We start from the raw sequence: 23097 nt of genomic DNA, 5'->3' as shown, positions 1-23097 counted from the left end.
TAATAATAGCTTTCTTAACTGATCTTGGTAGTAAGTTGTAACTGTTCAAAAATAAATAAAATAAGCATATCATCTTGTTAAGATGGTAAAATACTGGTGGGAAAATGCTAAAATTAAGAAAAGACAATTCAGTGCATTCCGTGAAGTATTAGAGCATGGTTCTAGCTATTTGTGACAAAGCAGCTGAATCACATCTGAAGCATATGGTTTCGAAACGTTAAACCCGAACAATTATTATTGAACATAACTGACGTATTTTCTGAAGTTAAATATAATCATGAACACACATGCGCGGCAAAAAAAAAAACAAATGTATAAGTGCATATGTACATATCGAGGAAGCACGCAGATGATAAGAAAATGGTTGCAAATAAATTTATTGAGAAAACATTCTTGTTAACAACTACTTATGTTGTTTGTAAAGAATGTGCGACGCTGTTTATGCTATTAGAATTAGTTTACCCACACTTGCATGGCAGTCTTCAATGTTGTAGCGTGTAGCGTTCGAGACTTTGCAATGATTTTGAAATTTCTTTGTGCAGAGGTGGACTTCTTCAGGTTTCCTTTCAAAGAACTTGTAATTTACCCATAATTCGCAGACGTTGTTAGGTCCTGTGAAAAGGCATTCATTGATGAATTATTCTCTAACAAATAATCGCGTTGTCGCACTTTATGCTGCGCCTCGGCGAATTGGGAAGCACAGGCAACACTCTATGGTGTATCCGTGTCTTCTACAGCGCACGGTAAACAACAATTTGCTGTGTACCCCAGTGCATTCCGTACATTAGGAACATGGGCAGCACATTATTTAAATCGGGGCTGCTGTGTGTAAAACTTTTACACCGTATATTTTTTTAGCAAGGTGTCTAGTGAGTTCACTCCCGGCAGAAGTGCGCCCAGAAAAATATATAAAAAATTGCACAACCGAACACGAGGAGAGAATTGAAATTCCCCTTGACAAATCAGGGCACTAAGCAGTGTAATTCAAATTTCTATGATGTAAGGACACTCATAAGGGAGCATTTCTCGCAATGCTGTAATAATCGGTTCATCAATAAAGTTAGAGAGGGATTTTCTGGTTGATTTTTTTGGGCATTTGTGTTCTTGGAAAAGAAAAGTATTCAAATCAATCGTTTAACCAGCTTCATTCCTGCAGTATTTTCTTTAATGAAAACGTACGTTTGTGCGCTGTCTCGTTTTGGTAATATATTTACGATTGTTAATTTGTATAATATGCATCGCGTGCTGCTGGGTTCATCACTTAAGAAATAATTAGACATAATACCATATTTCATGTCTAATTGATTGATTAGTAGAGTTTAACGTCCCAAAACCACCATATAATTATCAGAGACACCGTAGTGGAAGGCTCCGGAAATGTCGACCACCTGGGATTCTTTAACATGCACCCAAGTCTGAACTCACGGGTCTATAGCATTTCCGCCTCCATAGGAAATGCAGCTGCCGCAGCCTCGATTCGATTCTGCGACCTGTGGGTCAGCATCCGAGTACCTTAGCCACTAGACCACCGCGGCGGGGCATATTTCATGTCTAACTTGTAACTAATATATAAGAATAATTCGATGAACATATCTTCACAGATTCTCTAAAGCGCAATGACGTCATTGCTTTTGGTACAAATCACCGCAAAAATGCAATAAATCATTGACAAAACACAAAAGCATCATTATCTGCCTCTTATTTGAGATAAGTCTACCCTAGCACTTCAAATATGCACGTGCTGAACAAACATGCATGAATGTAGCCAGGGGCAGTTTACCGAGGTGAAGACAAGCGTGCTATCATCCCTCAGTCTTTACGTCTTCAGCCTCATATTTGAGCACATGAATAAGAACGTATGATTTTGTTTGAGACAGCTATCCTCAAGACTACATTCCAAGGTTTACGTACAGGGCGGAGCAGTCTTAGCATGCCAGTGTATCGCGATGACAATTGAGGAATACTGTTGAGTATCTGCATATCCATACTAAGATGTACTTGAAATTTTTTGTCTTAGCACTGAAATACTTTTACAATGTATCAATTGAAGTGTGACACTATGCAGGACACATATATAAGTTTATGCTTTATTCGTCTCAATTAATTTGATATCTCTGCTAAAATTCACACTTTTTTTGGAGGCACCAACGATGGGTTCCCCACTCGCACACAGTGGCTTATGTGGTTGTGCACTCTACGACCTTTGACGGCACAATCACAGTAGCAATATTGTTCATATAAGGGCTGCCATACTTGGCTACTTTACTCCAGACTGGCTACTTTTGAAAGGCTGCGTTGACAGAAAAATGAAGGTTGCAGCTTAGTTACATATAAAGAGGATAGTCTTTCTTGGCGACCTTCGGCTCAAAACTTTTGGTCTGCTTGTATGTCTGTACATTTGTCTGTTTGTCCGCACAGAAGGAGCGATACTTATAGAGTAACTTTTTTTGTTCACAGACCACACCCAGACGACGTTCTGGGAAGTTGGAAGGAACTCAAGTGACCATTTTGTTTTCTCTCCGAACTATTCTTGTCTGCGTTTTTCAATGCGATGAAGCAGATGGTTGCCAAAATGACTTGAACGTTTGGAGAGAAATTATCGAGGTATAACGTAATGAAGAAAGCACAGGTCCATATTCATAGTTGGAATAATAGGAGAGGGCTTTGCCGTGTAGGGGCCTTAGTGAGTCTGATAATGATGAATGCGACAAAACAATGCATTGCGAGATTTTATTTTTATCTAGCTTGTGCGGAGGCGGGCTGCCGCCAGCTTTTAGAAGGCTAGCACGAGAGCAGTTTGCTGCCTACGACAAAAAAAAACTTCAACCAAGCAAGTCATTTTGGTTTTGGCGCTTTTCAGTTTTTGCGGAGGATCTATTTCTCTTTCTATTTCACATGCATGACTTCATGTGTGTATGTTAGTAGCGGGAGAAAAATGGCTGATCACTCCCACTTTGACCCAAATACTATTGGGTAGTTAGAATTTGAGACTCTTCCTCTAATAACTGCATCATTGCTCCTATAGTTCATGTGATAGAGAGAATTGCGCCTCTAGTTGGACGCCTCTCTCACGAAGTATGTGCACCTTTTTAAGAGCTGCTAAAGGATGTAACCGAAAATAAACCTCCCCTGGAAACTTTAATAACAGTTACAACTTGGCATATGCGGCAACTAAACATATATGCATAAAAAATACTTGATATGTGTGTTTACGTACCTCGACTTGTATTTGTTTGCTTCTTTATAACAGCGCACTCATCTAGTACGTATGGGAATGTGTACATTGTGTATTCATTTGTTTCTGAAATGCAAAAATTATGATGAGAACTGAGCCGTCGCCACACTGCTTAAATGTCAGGCTACCATGAGTGATCTAACTGCAGAGGCCAAACAGCAAGGTGCGGGTTCCTGTGGGTTCTCCGTTTTTCTGCATGATGCCTATTGATACAAGAATCCACATCCTAACACACGAGTCAGCTAATGTATGAAATGAAAAATTTTGTAGTACGCTGTGCCTGCGTAATAGTATGGTTGACATAAACTACTTCATTATGATTTACACAGTTAATGAATTCAGTATACAAGCAATGAAATTTTTTCTATATTTGAAGAAAACATTTTTAAAATATTCCGGTGTTTCTGGGTGTTTGAGATGCTTAACTTTGCACGAAATGCAATATCTAGCTTTAGACCAATCAAGTACACCTTCTTGCAACACAGTTCACAACTATTATCCAAAAATACCTAATACTTGATGAGAGCAGTGATGCTTTTGTAAATAGTCGTTTTACACTTTGTAAGGTTACGAATAACAAGGCAGCCATTTTGAAAACAGACCTTGAGTTCTTATAAAATTCCTTTTAAACGACTATTTCGAACTCTCGTTATTAAAAACTCGATGATGCTAAATAACTGGTACAAAGTTTTATCAATAGAGTGTAGTTTGAACTAGCAGATAGGTGCTACAATGAACAGAAATCGCATCACTGCGAGTGCAGAAGCCAAAAAAAAAATGACTTATGGCTCTCTAACGCGTATTAGGTGCTGCTACAGGTTGACAGCGTGCTGCACTCCCAGACATCTGGACTCGACTTGTTCAAAATAAACCACGTTGTAGTACATGTAGTATGGCCGGAACGCCGAGAGGGGTCTGCGCTGAACTCGAATAGAACTAGCCATCTCTTGCAAATGCCTTGTATAATTCATTACCGCTTTGCACCACTTTGTATAAACAGGGCCAGCTAAGAAGCGATCAGCTCTTCTGTCCGTAAATCTTTGCGCCTCTAATGGAAGGGGCCCTTGCATTTTTTTATTCATTTTAAGCTGAGTGTACAAATTGCAATGCAATAATAGAGATAGCCTTGTGCGAACATTCCGCAATATAGGTTGACATTGGCGTCATACTAAATTTCATTTGATGCTTCGTTTAGCACCACTTTTTTACGTGAACAATAGACATGCCTGCCTACGGCTGTACAGTGACTATTGCCATGTCACATATAACCATATGGTGATTGAGCATTCATCGTTTAAAGTAAGTATTGTAGCTGTCATACTTTGAGTGATTCCAATCTGAATAAATTGGAAACTTGCCTTAGCCCACTTATGTTTTAACGTGGTTGTTAAGTTATGTTTTCTTTAGCATGCTGTCAGCTTTTATAGTTGGCATATAGTTTATTAGATACTTACGTTATGCCACGCTTTCATTCAGGTTGGCCTACTTCTATTTTTATTTATTTATTATTTATTTGGGCGTAACACATAAAGGGTTTTCCCGCGAGGTAAGGCAAAAGGAGGACTTAAACCCCCTTACTAGGCCGTACCTCGCTGGGGCAGCAGAGACAGCGGATTCGAAAGTTGCGATTTCACAAAAACACAATAAGTCCACATGAACATAATCACTAGTACAATAACAGCATGATCGCTAATTACAGTAAGAACGTAATGACAGTAATGATATAGTAACAGCAAGAACATAATCACTAAGCAACAAGAACATAACAATGCGGTGACCAGTAATGCTTACTTACAGTAACACTTAGTACCAATGCTAATGCAGTAACCAAAGATATTAACATTTACACAACACATCCAATTCCCAAGCAAAAACATGTTCATTATTGAATGTTCAAATTCATGATTTGTTTTACAACTTCTGGCTCTTTTAACAACATTAGAATACATATTATATAAAGACATAGTTTCATACTCAATAGTTTGCATACTATAGTTTTCCTGGCCTTCTTCATTACTATTGATGTGCGGCATAAACTGTACCCTGTGTCTCAACTGAGGTACCGGTTTGAAAATGTCTCAAAGTTGCTGGAAACTTCTCTAAACAGCCGAATGCAAATCTTCGATCTGTAAGAGTTTCTAATGTCAAGGATATTGTAGCGCATCATCAATTTAGAAGACCCCATGTATTGATTTGAAGAGTTAGGCAAACGAACAGCTCGACGCTGTAGTACTGCTAGTTTTTCTATATCGCTTTTGTTTCCGTTCCCCCATACTAATAAGCCATAGCTAAGATGCGAGTGTACAAGTGAAAAGTACAGTTGTCTGATGAACTTGACAGGCAGATAGCATCGGATCCGTCGTAGTAGACCAACAGAGCGTGCTACCTTGATGCGGACCTTATTTATGTGCTCTGGCCAGCTTAAATTTTTATGAAATATAACACCTAGAAAAGAATGGCTTGTCACATGCTCTAGCTGTGATCCACACTATAAAAGTTTTACATCGTAGCTCATTTCTTTATTCTTTGAACAAAAAACCGTAAGCCTTGTTTTCTTCGCAATTAGGTTTAGCTGATATACATATAGCCATTGGTGAAGTTCTTTTAACCAAGAATTTGCAGTAACATCTAGTTCCTGAAGGTCAGCACCAGAAAAAAACACATTTGTGTCATCCGCGTACATGATCATTTCATCTGTGAGTGGAATGTTTACTATATCATTTATATACGCGATAAGCAATAATGGCCCTAAAATTGAACCTTGTGGTACACCATATTTAATCGAGCTTTTGTCTGAACTGTAATCCTGCAGGGAAGTACACTGCAATTGAGAATCAAGGTAACTATTCATAATTTCTAAGGCTGCGCCGCGAATTCCATATACGTGGAGCTTGTTAAGCAATATTTCATGTTTTATAGAATCGAAGGCCTTTCCAAAGTCTAAAATTATACCAATGGTGAGTTTTTTTCTTCAATATTACTTATAATTGTATCTCTGATTCTTAATAATGCCTTTTCAGCTGACTTATTCTTTTGAAGCCATATTTTTTTTATAGGAAATGATACCTTTATCCAGTTAAAAGCTATTAAGGCACTTATATATATTACGCTCAGCTATTTTTGAAAATAATGGGCGTACCTAAATCGGTCTGTAGTTGTTTAAGTCATTGTGATTCCCACCCTTAAAGATTACTGAAACACGAGCTAGCTTCATTTTTTTCAGGGAAAATACCAGTGGAGAGTATACTGTTGCGAATATGTTCCAATGGACCGCATATTATGTGAGCAACTGCTCTAATAGGTTGAGCTTTGATGCCAACCTCTCCAGCGGCTGACTTGTTACTCAAGGAGTTAATAATGGAAAAAATCTCATTTTCAGATGTAGGCGTTAGAAATATTCTCTCGCCGACACAATTACCAAAGTAACCTTCATAAATTCGATTTGGGCAAAAACCAAATATAGAGGTTGGAGCACCAGCATTCATAAAATGATTATTAAAGAGATGAGCTGCATCATTACCGCAGTACTTAACATCATTTACAACAACCTCTGTCGGCGCATTTTGCGAACAGGAACCTATTAGCTCGCGGTATATGTTCCACATTCTACGACCATCACTCATAGAAGTTTCAAATTTACGTGTACAGTATTCAGATTTTGCTTTCTTCAGATCACCGTTGAGTTTGTTTTGGACTTGTTTGAATGCTTTTAATATTTGGGGGTCTCTTGTCTTTAAGAAGTGACTGAATATATTGTCTCTGTTGAATTTGTTCATATAGTTCATGATTTACCCATTCTTTTCTAGCTCTTTTAGGCCGAACCACAGGGGAGAAAGGAAATGCTACATTGTATATTTCTTTCACTTTGGACACAAATACATCATACGATGCTGAGGGATTTTCTTCAGCATAAACATCAGACCAATCTGCAATGGAAAGTAAAGTTTGAAATAACTGTATACTTCGTCTATTTATAACACGCTTGAAGTTGTGATTTCTATCAGTGCGCATAGAGAATGGTAACGCAGCAAATATCGGCAAATGATCAAATATGCCAGAGCTTAGCCCTCCAGAAGATGTTTCGTTTTTTTGTGAAAGAAGTAAAACATAAATCAATCAATGTTTTTGAACTCGGGATTATCCGCGTAGGAAGTTCTATAAGGTTTTCACAACTATTTGTTAACATAGTTTCAGTAAGTTGCATACTTTCATTAGTTTTCGAAAGTAAGTCATCATTGAAATCACCAACAATAATCGAATGAAATTTTTTCATGTTCTCAGTGCTAGCAAGTTCAAGCACTGAGTCCATATAATGAAGTAATCCTGTTAGCGCACCTTGCGGTGGGCGGTAGACAGCAACAATCAGAATGTTTCTAGAAACTACAGTAACACATTCAAAATCATCGGTCACACACGTGAATTCAGGCAAGATTTCACAATCATAGCATTCGCGAGCAAACAGAGAAACGCCACCGCCTCGTTTTCTGGAGCGATAAACTGAAATGTGCTTATAACCCGAAAATGTTTTACGTCATGCTCAGCCACGTACCCCGTCTCTGAAAAGGCTAGGAAGTCGAAGCAACAATTTAGTTGCGATAGGTATGTCTCCATGTCAACTTGCTTATTTCTTAAAGTTTGCGTATTCACATGGAACAGTGTAAGCCCTTTGTCACAAAAACAGCTATTCTTTGGTACCAAGTTGTTAAAAAATGCAGCACTGTGATAGGATTCCATAATTGTGGAAGTTGGTGGCGTTTTATAGTCATAAACAATTTTTTCTAAGTCACCTTCCGAGGCGAGCCTTATTGCGCGAGCATTCGTCTGCCTGCGCGCAAAGAAATTTTCCTGTGAACTCCAAACGAATTGATAGTTAAATTTCCTTGCCCGGTTTTTCGCAAGCCATAGTAACCGCTTGTTTGTAGGAGCCAGGTTATCCAAAAATTTTTTACCCTGTGTTTTGCTTCCGAGATTTTTCTTCTTTTCGAACCACGCAGTTTTTGATGTTCTTGTGGCAAAGTGCACAAGAACGACAGGGTCCCTACCCTCTTTTGCACGCAGACGGTGCATTCCATCAATATCTTTTTCAGATAGTGACGGCAGGTCAAGCTGCAAGGCAATCTTATTTATTTCTGTTAGCAGGTACTCTCCTTCTCGTTGAGCGAGACCGTGAATTTCCCTGTTCTGTCTTTGGCTGTACTGCTCCAGAGTGCCCATTTGTTCTTTTAATTTTGAAAGCAATGTCACGTCTTGCGACTGTTCACAGCCTCTATTCGGTGGCGTAATTCACCGATACCTTGTTCCTGCCGATTTACAGCATCTTTAGGGTGATCATAGGTATCAGACAAATGCTGCACTGACCTTTCGATGCTCTGCACAGTTTCTTGCAAGCACATCAGTTTATCTAACTTTGCTTCTAGCGCTTGCATTTGCGACAGCTTTTTGTTTATTTCAGCAAGCTCAGTTTGAAGGTTCACAGATTGGCCTGCTGTGTCAGTGTTCCCTTGAGCAATTTTACATGTAGGACATCTAAGTGACTTTTTAGTCGCACCTTCTTTCATCGTCTTAAACGACCTAGCTGTGATGCCACTACATTTCCCGTTGAAGTCACTCCTGCAATCAACACATCGCATGATGACACCATTATCGCTAAACGCTGTTTTACAAAAGAAACAAGCCTTTGCAGTCATTTTTGCTCGAGGGAAGTGATACACAAGTGAAGACAATTCAAACAGTTTTCAGGACAGCAGCAACAGCGGAAGTGGTGAGTGATATGTAAGAATGCAAAATAATATTGCAGACACTTTCTACTAACCTGCAAAAATATCAGGCGTGCGTTTAGACGGGATCCACCTACGCCAAACGCTACCGCTGCTGCCCGAGTGAGTCTCTTGGCCAGATGTCGATCCTTTTGTAGGCTCCATCAGTGGTAAGGTAACGTATTTCGGTAAAGGTCGCGTGCTTCGGCAATCCGTAGTGGCAGCAGTTTGTTGCGATGCAATTTGATCTGGTAGCGCAAAAACGTCCAGCGGTAATCACCAGCAAGAATATCAGGCGTGCGTTTAGACGGGATCCACCTACGCCAACCGCTACCGCTGCTGCCCGAGTGAGTCCGTTCGCCAGATGTCGATGCTTTTGTAGACGCCGTCAGTGGTAAGGTCACGTGTCTCGGTAAGGGTCACGTGCCTCGGCGATCCGTAGTGGAAGCAGTTTGTTGCGATGCAATTTTATTCGGTAGCGGAAAAACGTACAGCGATGATCCTCAGCAACAATATCAGGCATGCGTTTAGACGGGATCCACCTACGCCAACTGCTACCGCTGCTGCCCGAGTGAGTCCGTTGGCTAGATGTCGATCCTTTTGTAGGCTCCGTCAGTGGTAAAGTCACGTGTCCCGGTAAGGGTCACGTGCCTCGGCGATCCGTAGTGGCAGCAGTTTGTTGCGATGCAATTTTATCCGGTAGCGGAAAAACGTCCAGCGATAATCGTCTGCAAGAATATCAGGCGGGCGTTTAGACGGGATCCACCTGCACCAACCGCTACCGCTGCTGCCCGAGTGCCTGGGGTATGCCTGGGTTATTCGTCGTGAGCCTTTTTTTCTTATTTTTAATTAGAAGTTTGAGGTTGAAATGACTTTTTCTAGTGAGAAATAAAATTCGTACAATGCCTGCATCATTCCTACGTGATGAAAATACGGAAGAAGCTTTGGACTTGAGGTACTTATACGTTTCGCTCAGTCACTTCTTGCTTGGAGCTTTCCAAGTTTGTTTTATACATTCCATTGCGACTGTATATATTTTACTTCTGCTATGGTTACTTGAGCCTTCGTATAGATTACTGGATAAAAAGTTCAAGAACGCACACCACACATATATTCATTGCACAAGTCGGCGGTAGCTTGACTTTTAAGCAGTGTGTGGAACGGCATAAATTTATGGAAAACCTCCACATGGCTATGCTCGACGTTAATGCACTGGATAGTTTACGACACTCATTCAACATGCTGTATGCATCGTAAGAAAAGCGCGCCTGCAGCAGGTATCCTGTTCCGCTCATATCTTGAACAGCAAATTCAAAGCGACTGTGTACAGTCCTTCACGGCTTTCCTGATTTGTGTCGCAATAACAAGCGTACCATATAATGTGTATAATCTTGCAGCGGTTTCTCTGAAAAGTTCGTGGAAATTAATAAAACCGAATCTTGCTATCTGAGTTAGGTCACCCTTCATCGGTGGGATGAATGCCCTGAACACTGATCGGTGGAGGTGATGACAATTGTACTGCACGTAAAAGTAGAAAGCTTGTACCGTATGCGGCCATTGCATGCTTCATCGAGTTTTGTTTACTAATAAAACAAATACTTTAGTGGTAATTCAAGGCATGCGCACACTTTTTGTTTTTGTTATTTGCGGCGGCGGAGGCCGTGCTCACGTTTCGCCGCCGTTTGAATGCAGGGAAGTGAATCCACCGCTGGCAGTGCCAACAGACCCTTATTTGAAAGCTGAGAAAAAAAAAAACAAATACTTGTCTCCGGCGCAACCTAGCCGCTTTGGGTGCGTAAAATACTAGTTCAGGTTATGCATGTTTGTTTTTAAGCAAAATAAGTCTGCTTGCTAGGATTTCTTGTCCTACCAGTAGATTGCGCCACATAGCTGTTGAGTGACGCTAGCGGTCATTTTTCATCGAATTGCGGCATCAAGTTGAAATTACAGCTTTTTTTGTAAAACGAAAGCACGCTCGTTGCCGCCCATGTGATGAACGATCTTCTCATTAGTGCCACATTTTGAAAAACAATTTTTTGAGCGGTAGAGAGTCTTTTAAGTCTATTCGATTGCATTGAAGTGGAGAGTAGTATCTATCCAGCTTGCTAATTTAGCAGGCTGGATATGCTATTCGTGATTTTAGTGTAGTAATACGATGACTCTCATTTCTTTGCCAGTTCTCGTGTGATTCTGACTCAAGAAGCTCGGGAAGACAGGCGCTTCGAATAAAGCTTCATTGCTTATAAGTTTTACTCAGATACGTTTTGAATACAAATGAATGCATAAGTAAATGAATGCAAGAGAATTGCAGAACCCATTATTTGTAGCATTGAGTCAGCGCTTCAAACCCCTATTAATACTGGCGCCACAGAAGCAGGAACGTTATATGACGTTGTCTGCGAATAGACCTATCTTTCAGCCCTTCCCTAGGAGCAACAAGGTGGAGGCACCTGGCTGTGCATAAATTGTGCTGAATAAACGAGGTGCGGCCTTGTGAAGAAGGAGTGCTTCTACTTAGTATTTGGGTCAAGCAACCTTTCTTTTGTCTGGAGTTTTGACCACAAAGGCAACCCTAACGAACTTGTAAGTTTGAGATGCATGTACAGATTGACCAATAAGTTATTTTCGTGTCAAGCATCGTTTGAAAAATGCTGACAGCTAATAATTGCAGAACGATACTACACGGAGCAAAAAAGTCTAGCGTCAGTTTCGTATCTACATGCAGGCGCTTTGGTGTTTAATTCAACATTACATCTCTGCGTCCTAAATTGCTTCACCTATAGGTACACAAAGCCTACATGTTAAAACGTCAAGAACCATTCAACCTCAACTTGTAGAGACTAGAGTACTACATGCAATATTTATTTTATATAGCATGCTCATCACAAAATCATCAAGGTATTTTCTATAAGTTATGTTTATGGTAACGTCTTCTAGTAGAGGAACATACGGCAGCTGTATTTTTGGCCTTACTTTCTATTTATTTTGTTCAATTTATTAAAATTTTCCCATTGTTGAATATTAACACCTACAGGAAACATTGTAGAAGAAATGCTGTAAAATCTCCCTAACGGATATATCAAATAAATGCACAGCCACGAGTCTGCAGTTCACGGTCTTATGTGACTGCTAGCTCTAATCGGCCAATAAACAAGGACAGCAAAATTTCCTGCAATGTCTTTTCAAACAAATTTATTGATCATGATTTCAAGTGAACTTTAGCAAAATGGTGAGCGATAGGTTGATAACCACGATATAATGCTTCAGTTACCGTAACTGAAGATAGAAGTACAAATTGTACATTTGACCTCACACTCTACATACACCAGATTACTACGTCAGCAAACTTTGTTGAATAAACGTCAGATAACATACTGTTAATCACTGATGTGAATCTTTTCACCGGTGTATTGTTTCTCCGTATTTGTGTGTAATCCACACGTTTATAATCCCTTGATCAGGAGAAAAAACAAAATTCATGGTCATGTTATGTTACTTGCTACTTAACTTTAAAATCTATTTAGAAAATAACAAGCATACTTGCGCCAATGCCATACGTTCGAAATAATTAAAAATGCATACTTGCGCGCGACTGCCATACGCATGAAATTCATTTGTAGTTATCAACTCATATAGCAGGACTACACAGCACCCTGTACTGGAAAAAATATTTTTTTCTTGCGCTTCCTTTTTTAAGTGTATCAGCGGATACGCGATAATTGGTGAAAGCTTACAAAATGTCTGGCTGGTGTTACATTTTAACCCACCAATTTATTGTGTGCCGAATGCAATTACCCTTCTTTATGCATGCACAGCCTTTCTGTCACATACGCCAAAAATCTTCTTGTTTAATATATAGCATGCTGCAGTGTTTGATTCAAAATGTGCGTAGAATGTTACACCGCCAAATGAAATAAAGGTAAATCTTTCGAAAACTGTTAGTAAACGACGCAATGACAACACAATGCAGTCACGCACTTCTTCGACTTGTCTTGTCTCAGCGTGAACGCGTTAGCAAGAAATGTAACTCGTGATTTTCATGTTTTCTGCATCAGTCAGCATACTGGGCCCTACTCGACACGATGAATCTGACTTGTTCTTGAAAGGCATGATGTTTTTGTGAAAGTACGTCTGCACTCCTGTTTTAAATCACAGCTAACAGCGCACACAAATCCGCTTCACGAGGTTTTCCCGTAGCTATGTAGTTAAAATGTGATCATCTGACTTGTTCAGTAAAAACTGAACATTTTATAAACAAGTAAATATGGATAATAAGAACAGTAACAATAATAATATTTGAAAGAAGAATGATAGCAATAAATAAAATAATAATATTATTATCAACAACAGCTACAATAACAACAACAATCTTTTACTGACACTGCGAGAGAGCTGTATTGCAATACACAAAATTGAACTGCCTAAGCCTCCTGTGTTTGAAAGGCAGAGCTGACAGACATCAGAGAAAAATAAATTATTCATGGTAGACTACGCATATGCGGATATTTATTTTCTTTCGCGTGTACATGCTAAATATGAACGCGAGTAGACAGCCAGGCACGAAGAAATAAAAGGTCCCCTAGCCTTACATTTGCTCATGCAATCGCAAAAACACAGTGATAGGACACAATCAAATTTTGTTGACTAAGGAAAAAAGTGGGGCAACCAAGATAACAATTCGCATGACAAAACCTTATTTCGTCATTCATACACGAAATAAAATAACGAAAATTTATGATATTCTTTTTTTTCTGGTAAACTAAGAACTATGCGTAGCCTTATGCACATTGAAGCCTTAATGTTCTGATACTGCAGAGGAATTTACTGAAAGAAGAGAACAGATACCACAAAAGAAAAACATAACGAGACGAAGGAGTACCTTCAGTTTGAATTTTTTCTTTTGAACGAAAGACCCTCGAGGTTAGTTAATTAACGCAAGCCGGTGCATATCGCACATTTCAGTGTTCTTGAAGGAAATGAACTCCATAACACCGTACGTGGAAACTTTTGTGGGCTCGTAATGTGCGCTTCTATAACTGAACAATGCCGGACTGACAATGCCCTAAATAGGGCGCTTTGCCCATTACCATCAAAGCACCGCAATGTATCCTGCGAGAGAAGTTTATTGATTCTAGGGTGTTCCTTCTCCATGATAGATGTACAGCGAACGATCTGTGTGCGGTCTCGCGCCTATGTAAAGGTCAGTGCTACACCACCTGTCTTTGCGCATTTTAGTAAGTGGCAGCACACTGCACGCGATTTGCTTGTTGACCAATTTCAGACCTGATTGCCCATCACACGACTTCGAGGACTCTATTAAGTTACTATACTGTGCTATGCAAGACTAATATGGTGTACATGTGTCTTCCTGTGTGCACCGCATACATATTGTGAGCGCGACAAGCGAATGACTGTTTATTCCCTTTCATAACATCATCATCTGTAGTCTTCTTCATCTGTAAATATCATCACCAGCGTGATTAAGCTCGATCCTCGCTGAAAAACCGGTTCCTCACAAAATATGGATAGGCCATCTTTTACGATTGCATCCGATGTTTGCGGCACCGATAAAAATAACGAAAACCTGCTGTGCCACTGTCCTCCATTTGACTCAGACAGACAAGTACTTGCTAACGCATTGCGGCTACTGGATGATCGAACATTTTCTGAACAGGTGCTATTATAGCATTTTTCATATCTCTCGACAGGGACAGCCCTTTTGTGTTTGTGGACGATGGGTTCGTTTGAAAGCCTCTGATTTATGGTGTGGTCGTACACGCTGCAGTCAATTTACTATTTGTTTCTGCCCTTTATTATCTTTCTCTTTCCACTTGCTCAAACTTTTGGTTCTCTTCCCTAAGCTATTGGCGGAGGTTACCCAAGTGGATGTCTTTCTGGTTAACTCTCTTGCCTTCTCTCTTTGTCACCTTCCTTCCTTCTTTCAAATCATCTGCGTCTTTTTGCTCTTTCTTACTTTCTAATCATTCCTCCTTCTCCCCACTTATCTTTTCCGCGCTCTTGCCGTACTGTGCAATATATGGCAATGTCATAATTAGGAAGCCTAAATGTCACTAGCCGAGTTAGTCGAGAGCCTGACGTTTAAGAACACTCTTTGTCAAGGAAGTGTCACCTCGCGTCTTTTTCTTTTACAGGCGTGTTGCTGCGTCGCACGTCAATCTGCCTGACGTCATTTTCATGATGGCGTATTTCCTTCAGAAAACACGTGTATTCGCCAATGTAGCTGACAGCACGCACGTAGCAGGACTATTCGTGGACTACGTTTTGGCATTGCGCCTTAGAAGGCCAATTCTTCAGCCGTGGTGGCCAGTGGGTGAGCGAAGATGCATGTTGTGAACCATGGTGACTAACAATTTTCCGGAAATCCTGACGAGTTTAAATAATTCTCGGTGCACGAGAGATGACAATGCGCAGGACCAGCTTCTTCGATTCTATTGTTGGCGGTGAGGTGGCAATGAAGGATCCGGTTGGCGTAGTCTGTGTTTCGCAGGTACCACGCATCGACACGGTTGTCGCCCTGTAAATACATGGCGCGACACCCAGTGCTCGAACTTTTCCATGTATCCCTGCTTCAGTGGCTCGGCAATGTTTATCTACTTTCTCTCTTTTTTCAAGTGAGAAATATTTTTGCCCGTGAAACGAGCACTGAAACCACATAATCTTTGTAGGCAGTTCGATAGCACGACGTCAAGTGCAAATACGCACAGGTGTGCTTTCACACCGAGAAAAGTCATACACTCACCCGGTCGTTTGAATTTAGGCCATTAATAATTGACTGGATTAGGAAGCAGCACTGCTTCCAAAGTGTTCCGAGAACGTGGTGCACCGAATCACGGCCTACCAGACACATTTTTAATTCGCGAGGACCTTTAGAGAGACGAAAATATTACCAAGAAGCCTTGAGACCAAACGAGTGGCACACGTTGCGGAAGGCTAGAACATCTTGGAAGAAACTGCAAGGTGCCTGCCCAATGCGTGATTGAAACAAGCTCTGAACAACAAGTAGCCCTTGAAAGCAAGCTTTAAACCCTTCAGTGAGTTGAATTCACCGCAGATTTGAGTGACTCTCTTCGCGTATTGTGATGCTTGGTAGGCCTGGCCTCAACCTCAATTTAAAGTATGGCCTGTTTTGTGATGATGTTTCACATAAATAACTTAGCTCACAAGGCTGATACAGTGCAGTTTTAATCATTTATGGTGATGTGTTGCAAAGGTGGGGCTTCTGCTGCGTAGAATTTGCGTAACTGACACTTTTATGTACGGGTTCTTGCAACTTTGAAAAACAGTAGTCTTTCTTGGGGACCTTCGACAGAAAAATTTTCGTCTGTCTGTCTGTCTCTCTGTTTGTTTGTACATATGTCTGTTTGTCCAACCTAACGATACCTCAAACGACACCAAACGGCCAACCCCATCCGCGGCGCCCACCAATATTCCTCAAAGTTTAGCGTTCATAGTTGTGCGATTTTCAATTAAAAATCAATTATTGCGCATATCTGAGGCGCCACAACAACGCCTCGATGTTTTATATGTCTGTCTTTATACTAAAAAAGGCGCACACAAGTAACTCTAAGGAATGTAGCGTTTAATCGCGCTGCGCTGACAGTGCAACGCGATGCTCAAAAAGGTGTTTCCAACGCTTTGCTACGACGTCACGTTGAAGGCACCTACTCGTCACTTTGCGTTCTACAGCTTATCATTTCCGAGACTAGCGCGCATCTTTCTACGCGGGCTGCACACCTTCGTTTTCGAAGATAACTGCCAGATGGCACTTGTGTCTAACGTGCCTAGGTGAGCTCGTTTGCCTCCCCCGCACGCTAGAGACACTCTAACACAGCGCCTGCAGAATACTATTTACCAATTTTCTTGCGTAGAACATCAAACAATCATTTTGTTCACTCTCTCCAGACGCAAGACTATCGTCTTTCGACAGCATTTACAGTGTAACATGTAGAGGCAAGCCAATTTTTTGAAGTGGAAAGTGTCAGGTCACTTTTCAGAAAAAGAAAATGACTGCACTTCTCTATAAGAGATACGAAACACAATACAAATTTCTGACACATCATAAAATTGAAGGTAAAATATAATGAAAACAAATTAATAATATTTAAGCATAGTCGCTTCTAGGTACAAATGTGAAAACACTTCATACGAGGAGTGCATTAATAAAAACTTAGAAATATAGTAGCTTAGATATCACTTTACACTAAACAAAACAAAAGCACCACTCCACTTAAAAAGAGTGGTTTTATAATCAATAAGGGCGTTGGTTAACAACCAATACCATTACTGTTGGTGATGAGATAACTGTTTTTTGTGGTAGGTGCAGCAGAAGCAATACGCAAAACAAAAATGTTGTTGCTCCTCCCATGGGAGCGCACAGCAATTGTGGGCTTGGAAACCAACCTGGTCATCTACGGCATCTTTGGCAACGTTGCGGTGTACTCCTACTGATCGCTCACGTCACTGATTGATGCTACTTATGGTTCGTGTACCTGATCCTAAAGTTAAAATTCAGCAGAGTCAACGTAACTTAAGAGTCGATGATATGCGAAGCATCATGCTGAAGATAAGGTGACTCTGTTACATTTGTTATTTAGCTACACGTTACAAAATCAAGCTAAAATTGACAGATCCCACGTACAGTGGAAATTGATGATATCAGGAGCACGAATGAGGAATGTTAATAGGTCGCTCTAAAGATGGGCACAGTGTTACGAAGCGAACGTAAAATATGCCGTACATGACACGCTTGTCATGATTATCCTATTTGGACGTGCAAAAGACCTTTGTCATCCGCTAGTGTCTCGTAATACCGAATTGGGAATATTTGAAGCAAGCGAAACGGCCACGAGCGCATCATGAGCACGGTACGTAGTTATGTTGTTACAAGACACGCATCTTATGATTATTATGTTCGCACCAGTCACATACCTTTTTCATCTATTCAAGTCCCATAATATCAAATTTTGTATATGTGAAGCTGGCGAAACAGCCGCGAGCGCATCATGAGCGTAGCATGTAGTCATGTTTGAGATGATACGCATCTCTTGACTACTATTTTTGCACCAGGCACATGCCTTCGTGATTCTTTCATGTCACGTAATACCAAATTTGGTATATGGTAAGCTAACAAAATGGCCGCGAGTGCATCGTCAGCGTGGCATCTAGCCTCGCTCTAACATGAAAAGCATCTCATGACTATCAGGTTTGCGTCACTCATATACCTTCGTCATGCGCTCACGTCCCGTAATATTCGGAATATGCGAAGCTAGTGAAACGACCGCGAGCGCACCATGAATGTGGTGTGTAGTCTTGACAAACAAAACATGCATGTCATGATTTCCGTGTTAGGGTCAGTCACTTGGGTTCATCAAGGAGTCATGTCATACCATACTAGTTTTTCAACATGCCATGTAAACGAAACCGCCGCAACAGAAGCAGGATTGTGAAATGTAAATAATGACGTTCATGAGATACACGTCAAGATAATCATGTTATGGCTAGTCATGCTCCTCATACAGTCATGTTATGCCACACCAAGTTTGGTATCCATACCATTAACGAAACAGTTAGGAGAGCTAAAGGACGTTGACAACTAGATAGATAGATAGATAGATAGATAGATAGATAGATAGATAGATAGATAGATAGATAGATAGATAGATAGATAGATAGATAGATAGATAGATAGATAAATAGATAGATAGATAGATAGATAGATAGATAGATAGATAGATAGATAGATAGATAGATAGATAGATAGATACGCTAAAGTTGCCGATCTTCACTAAGAATTTCTTCGCATTTAATATATATGAGCGACACGTTACGCCTTAAAATAAATTTGTATAAATAATTTGAAGTTTGCTTGAGTGGCCTGTGGTGAGACAGCACAGTTAATAAGAGTAAATCGAATAGGTATGCGTCAACTCAATATCGCAAAGCCGGACTTCGTGTTAGAGCATTTTCCTCTGAACTGTAAGACGCCATTCGGCTAGTTCAAACACTGTTTCTCGGCCAAGGCCTTCATGCCGTTAGCTGACGTCGTCTTGTTCATCCATGTGTCCTTCCGTTCGTACCCAGTCATGATATGCACAAGCAATTGCGTAACTGGTTTCACTTGAATAATTTGGGTGTCCTCAGGTGAATTTCGCTCAGCATTCTGTCATCGCTGATTTGGCAAGCATGATAATATTGACAGCAGCAACGAACAGTTATTTACAAATATGTGCAATGCTTTATGTAGCGAAAAAAAATTGGCAAATCTCACGTACAGTGGGAATTGATAATATGCTAAGCACGAATGTGAAAGGGTAATTTGCCACGTTAAAATCAGCACAGTGTTACGAGGTTGAGGTAAATGATGCCGTACATGTCGTACGTGTCACCATTATTCCGTTTGGATGTGTATCTTACCTTCGTCATCTACTCACGTCCCGTTATACCAAATTTAGTATATGCAGAACTAGCGAAACAGCCGCGAGCACACTATGAGTGTGGTATGTTATCATGTTCTTACATGACACGCTTCTCAGGATTATCATGTTTGCAGCAGTCATTTACTTTCTTCATCCATTGACGTTACGTAACACAAAATTTGGTACATGTGGAGCAAGCCAAACGGCCGCAAGCGCATCATGAAGGGCCCAATATACTCCGATGTAGCATTGGCGCGCTCGCACGCTGGGCACAGCGACGCTACGGTAGCAAAACGCGAGTATTCTATAGTCTGACGCCAGGCGCGACTGGCGTCCGTCTACGCAGCCCGACGGCAATGGGCGCAAATTGTGACAAGCTGTTTTAGATGCGGAGCATCTAATACTCGAGGCTTGTAGTGCGGCGCCGTCCGCAAGCTTCCTCCTTCTTCTTCCACCATCTGTGCATCCCTTCCTCCTCTACACACCGCGCGCACTTCACTCCTCCACCATCTGTGCATCCTTCCTCCTCTACACACCGCGTGCACTTCTCCTCTTCACGAACATTCGCTAGCTGTATAATGTAGCGCGCATGCGCCGTCACGCTTCGAGAACATCGGCAGCTGACGCGCGCGCATGCGCCGTCGCGCTTCGAGAACATCGGCAGCTGAAGCGCACGCATGCGCCGTTGCGCTTCTCCCCCTTCTCGAACATTCGACAGCTGACAGTGCGTGCGCCGTCGCGCTGTATATATACTCAAGGTCGGTGCTCGCTCGCTCAGTTGCCGCTCGTCGGTTGGTTTGTACGGCACGTCGACGTCCAAGGTCGCGGTGAAATGATTCCCAACGAATCCACAAACACAAAGATTTACGTCCCTTCGACCAGCGCCGCCCTTTCGCATACGTGTGTACGTGTTCACTCATTTAACACCCCCTCCTACAACCACGTTAACCAATTTAGCCATCGACCCAAGTAAGTCGCAATTTAACACCCCATTTCACAACCACGTTAACCAATTTAGCCATCGACCCAAGTAAGTCGCACTTGAACACCCCGTTAACCAATTATATGCTCCGTATCCTCCTCAGTGTTCCCCCGAGGGAAGCTGCGGGCAATTTTTTTTCACGCCGATGCGTCGCCCAGACAACTCTGCGTCTCGCTCTTTTCGTGACGGAGGGATGTCGGACACGCTGAAACGCGCATGCAGCAGAGCAGCGTGGCGCGCGCATGCGAGTATTTGGCAGGACCGGTGCCTGGTGCGGCGACGCCGACGGGACGCGACGAAATGAACGCCGGCGAGCACGTGCACCGCGTCACGTCAAAATGTATTGGCGCCTTGACTGTGGCATGTAGTCATGTTCTCACAAGACACGAATTTCGTGGTTATCATGTTTGCACCTGTCACATACTTTCGTCATCCACTGACGTCACGTATATCAAATTTGGTATACGCGAAGCTAGCGAAACGGCGGATGGCGGATCATGAGCGTGGTATATAGTCATGTTGTTACATGACACGCATCTCATGATTATCATCTTTGCACCAGTCACATACCTTTGTCATCCATTCACGTACCGTAATACCCAATTCGGTATATAAGACGCTAGCGAAACGGCCGCGAGCGCTTCAGGAGCGTGGCAAGTAGTCATGTTACATGACACGCATGTCATAATTTTCATGTTGGGGTCTGTCGCTTGTGGTTGCCATGCAATCATGTCACATTGTACCAGTTTTGCAACATGTCATGTGAACGAGACCACAGCAAGAGCAACAAGTTCATGACATGTAAATCATGAGATTCATGACATACGTGTCTTGATTTTCTAGTTATGACTAGTCAAATATGTTCTTCATAAAGTCATAATATGCCATACCAAGTTTGGTATCGATACCATAATTGAAACGGCCAGGAGAGTTAAAAGTCGTCGGTGGCTAGATAGATAGATAGTTGATAGATAGATAGATAGATAGATAGATAGATAGATAGATAGATAGATAGATAGATAGACAGATAGATAGATAGATAGATAGATAGATAGATAGATAGATAGATAGATAGATAGATAGATAGATAGATAGATAGATAGATAGATAGATAGATAGATAGATACGCTCAAAGTTGCCGAAGTTCGCTAAGAAATGCTTCGCATTTAATAGTAATTGTGGTTTCAGTGAAAACTAGGTAGCGTTTTTCACACGAGAAAAGCAGGCGCGCCATTGTTTCTTAGGAGGAGCTTCCATTTGCTACTTTGCTAGGCGTCTCGTTGCAAAAGTGGAGACAGTCGCACGTTTACGGAGAGGTACAAAGATGATTCCCGTGAAGCAGTTCAGAGGAAGGCCTGAACAATGTGGATTCCCAGATACCAAAAATATGCCGAGCGCTATACATCGCAATAAGAAAAAAAATACGGCATAGTCAGTGAAATATGCGCAGGCTCACGCCAACACTATTTCAAATTTACTAATCGTCCTTCAATAATGTTTGTCCTCTCGCATAGTAAGGTGCGCTGGCGCGCCTTGGAAAGCCCAGATTATGCTTCAACGTTTGTTCTAGATTGATTGCTTGAACAATGGCATTTAATGCTAATAGAGAAAAAAGCACGTCCCTACCACAGCGTTGTATGAGTGAAGGATGAACTTCAAAGTTCAGGCTCTTTAAGCTAATGCATTATTTTTGGCTAGAACGTTCGCACAAGTTATTGTAGGATTAAATTGGTGGTTGAAGAGCCTTCTTCTGTGAATTCAGTATATTGTGAATATATTGTGAATTCAGTAAACATCACGCATTGCTGTTTTCCCACAGTTGCAAAAAAAAAACGGAGTACATTATCCCATTGACATGAACAAGGTCTACATTTATTCTGATCGTGATCTTCACGTTTTGAGCTTTAAAGGTGCCAATAAGAAAAAATGGCAATTTCATACGGTGCCTAGGCCTGAGTTAAGTAACGCAGGATCGCAGACTGCAAAGTAGAGTTGGTGTAAAGCCGCCAATTTTCGCATTAGTATTGCTTTCATGGGTAGTCAGTGAAGCTTCACTAGTGGTTTAAATCATGTTTTACTCCAGCGTAATCGCCACACTAGCAAGTGGACGTTCAAATAACCAATCTGTTCATACTGTAGAGAGAAGTAGCATACTGTGGCATATGCCAGTCGCACATTAACGAAGACAGAAAGAAACTTCTCTTTTAGATAAAAGGAATATTTAGCCGTCATTTAAGCTCTCGTCAAATTTTGTCCGTATGTATATCTATAAGGTCGTTCTTTTGACGTAGTTAACGACCACTATGCCCTTTTCTGACTGTCCTCGTTAAAAAAATCACCAGGCTGCCTCAAAGGACGGGCACTTCGCTTACAGGAGCACGACATCCACGTTGTCTACAGATCAGTCATGAAGCACGCTGACCTCGATGCGCTTTCCCAATTGCCGATACATTTCGATGTGGCTTCCAAAGCAATGTCCTTAGCATCTTCTGTTGCCCACCGACGCAGCCAAATGGCTGCCGAGCAGCGCAAGGCTCCCACCTTCTCAGCTCTACAGAACTCACTCGAGGATACAACCCTTTCATTTTCTCGTACGCTTCGTCACCAAGCCACTATCATTTTTGTGCCCAACAGTGTCCTTTATTGACGAAACTATTCACCCGAAGGTCTCTAGTGGCTACTCGACAT

General features: G+C 41.4%; 1 protein-coding gene across 1 annotated transcript in view; it reads right to left on the bottom strand.

Annotated features, from left to right (window-relative positions):
• Nucleotides 1-361: 361 nt before the first annotated feature.
• LOC119185198 (uncharacterized) overlaps nt 362-23097 on the bottom strand; it is a 33584-nt gene continuing 10848 nt past the window's right edge. Inside the window, exons 4-6 of the mRNA XM_075872419.1 lie at nt 12367-12443; nt 3218-3301; nt 362-612 (exon numbers count right to left, since the gene is read on the bottom strand). Coding sequence (XP_075728534.1) covers nt 440-612; nt 3218-3301; nt 12367-12443 — 334 coding nt within the window. The 3' untranslated portion in view covers nt 362-439. The remainder of the gene's footprint in view (nt 613-3217; nt 3302-12366; nt 12444-23097) is intronic.

The sequence above is a fragment of the Rhipicephalus microplus genome, chromosome 8 (genome assembly GCF_043290135.1).
Source record: "Rhipicephalus microplus isolate Deutch F79 chromosome 8, USDA_Rmic, whole genome shotgun sequence".
Classification (NCBI taxonomy): domain Eukaryota; kingdom Metazoa; phylum Arthropoda; class Arachnida; order Ixodida; family Ixodidae; genus Rhipicephalus; species Rhipicephalus microplus.
Note: the sequence above shows the minus strand (reverse complement) of the source record. Positions and strands in the feature narration are given on the sequence as shown.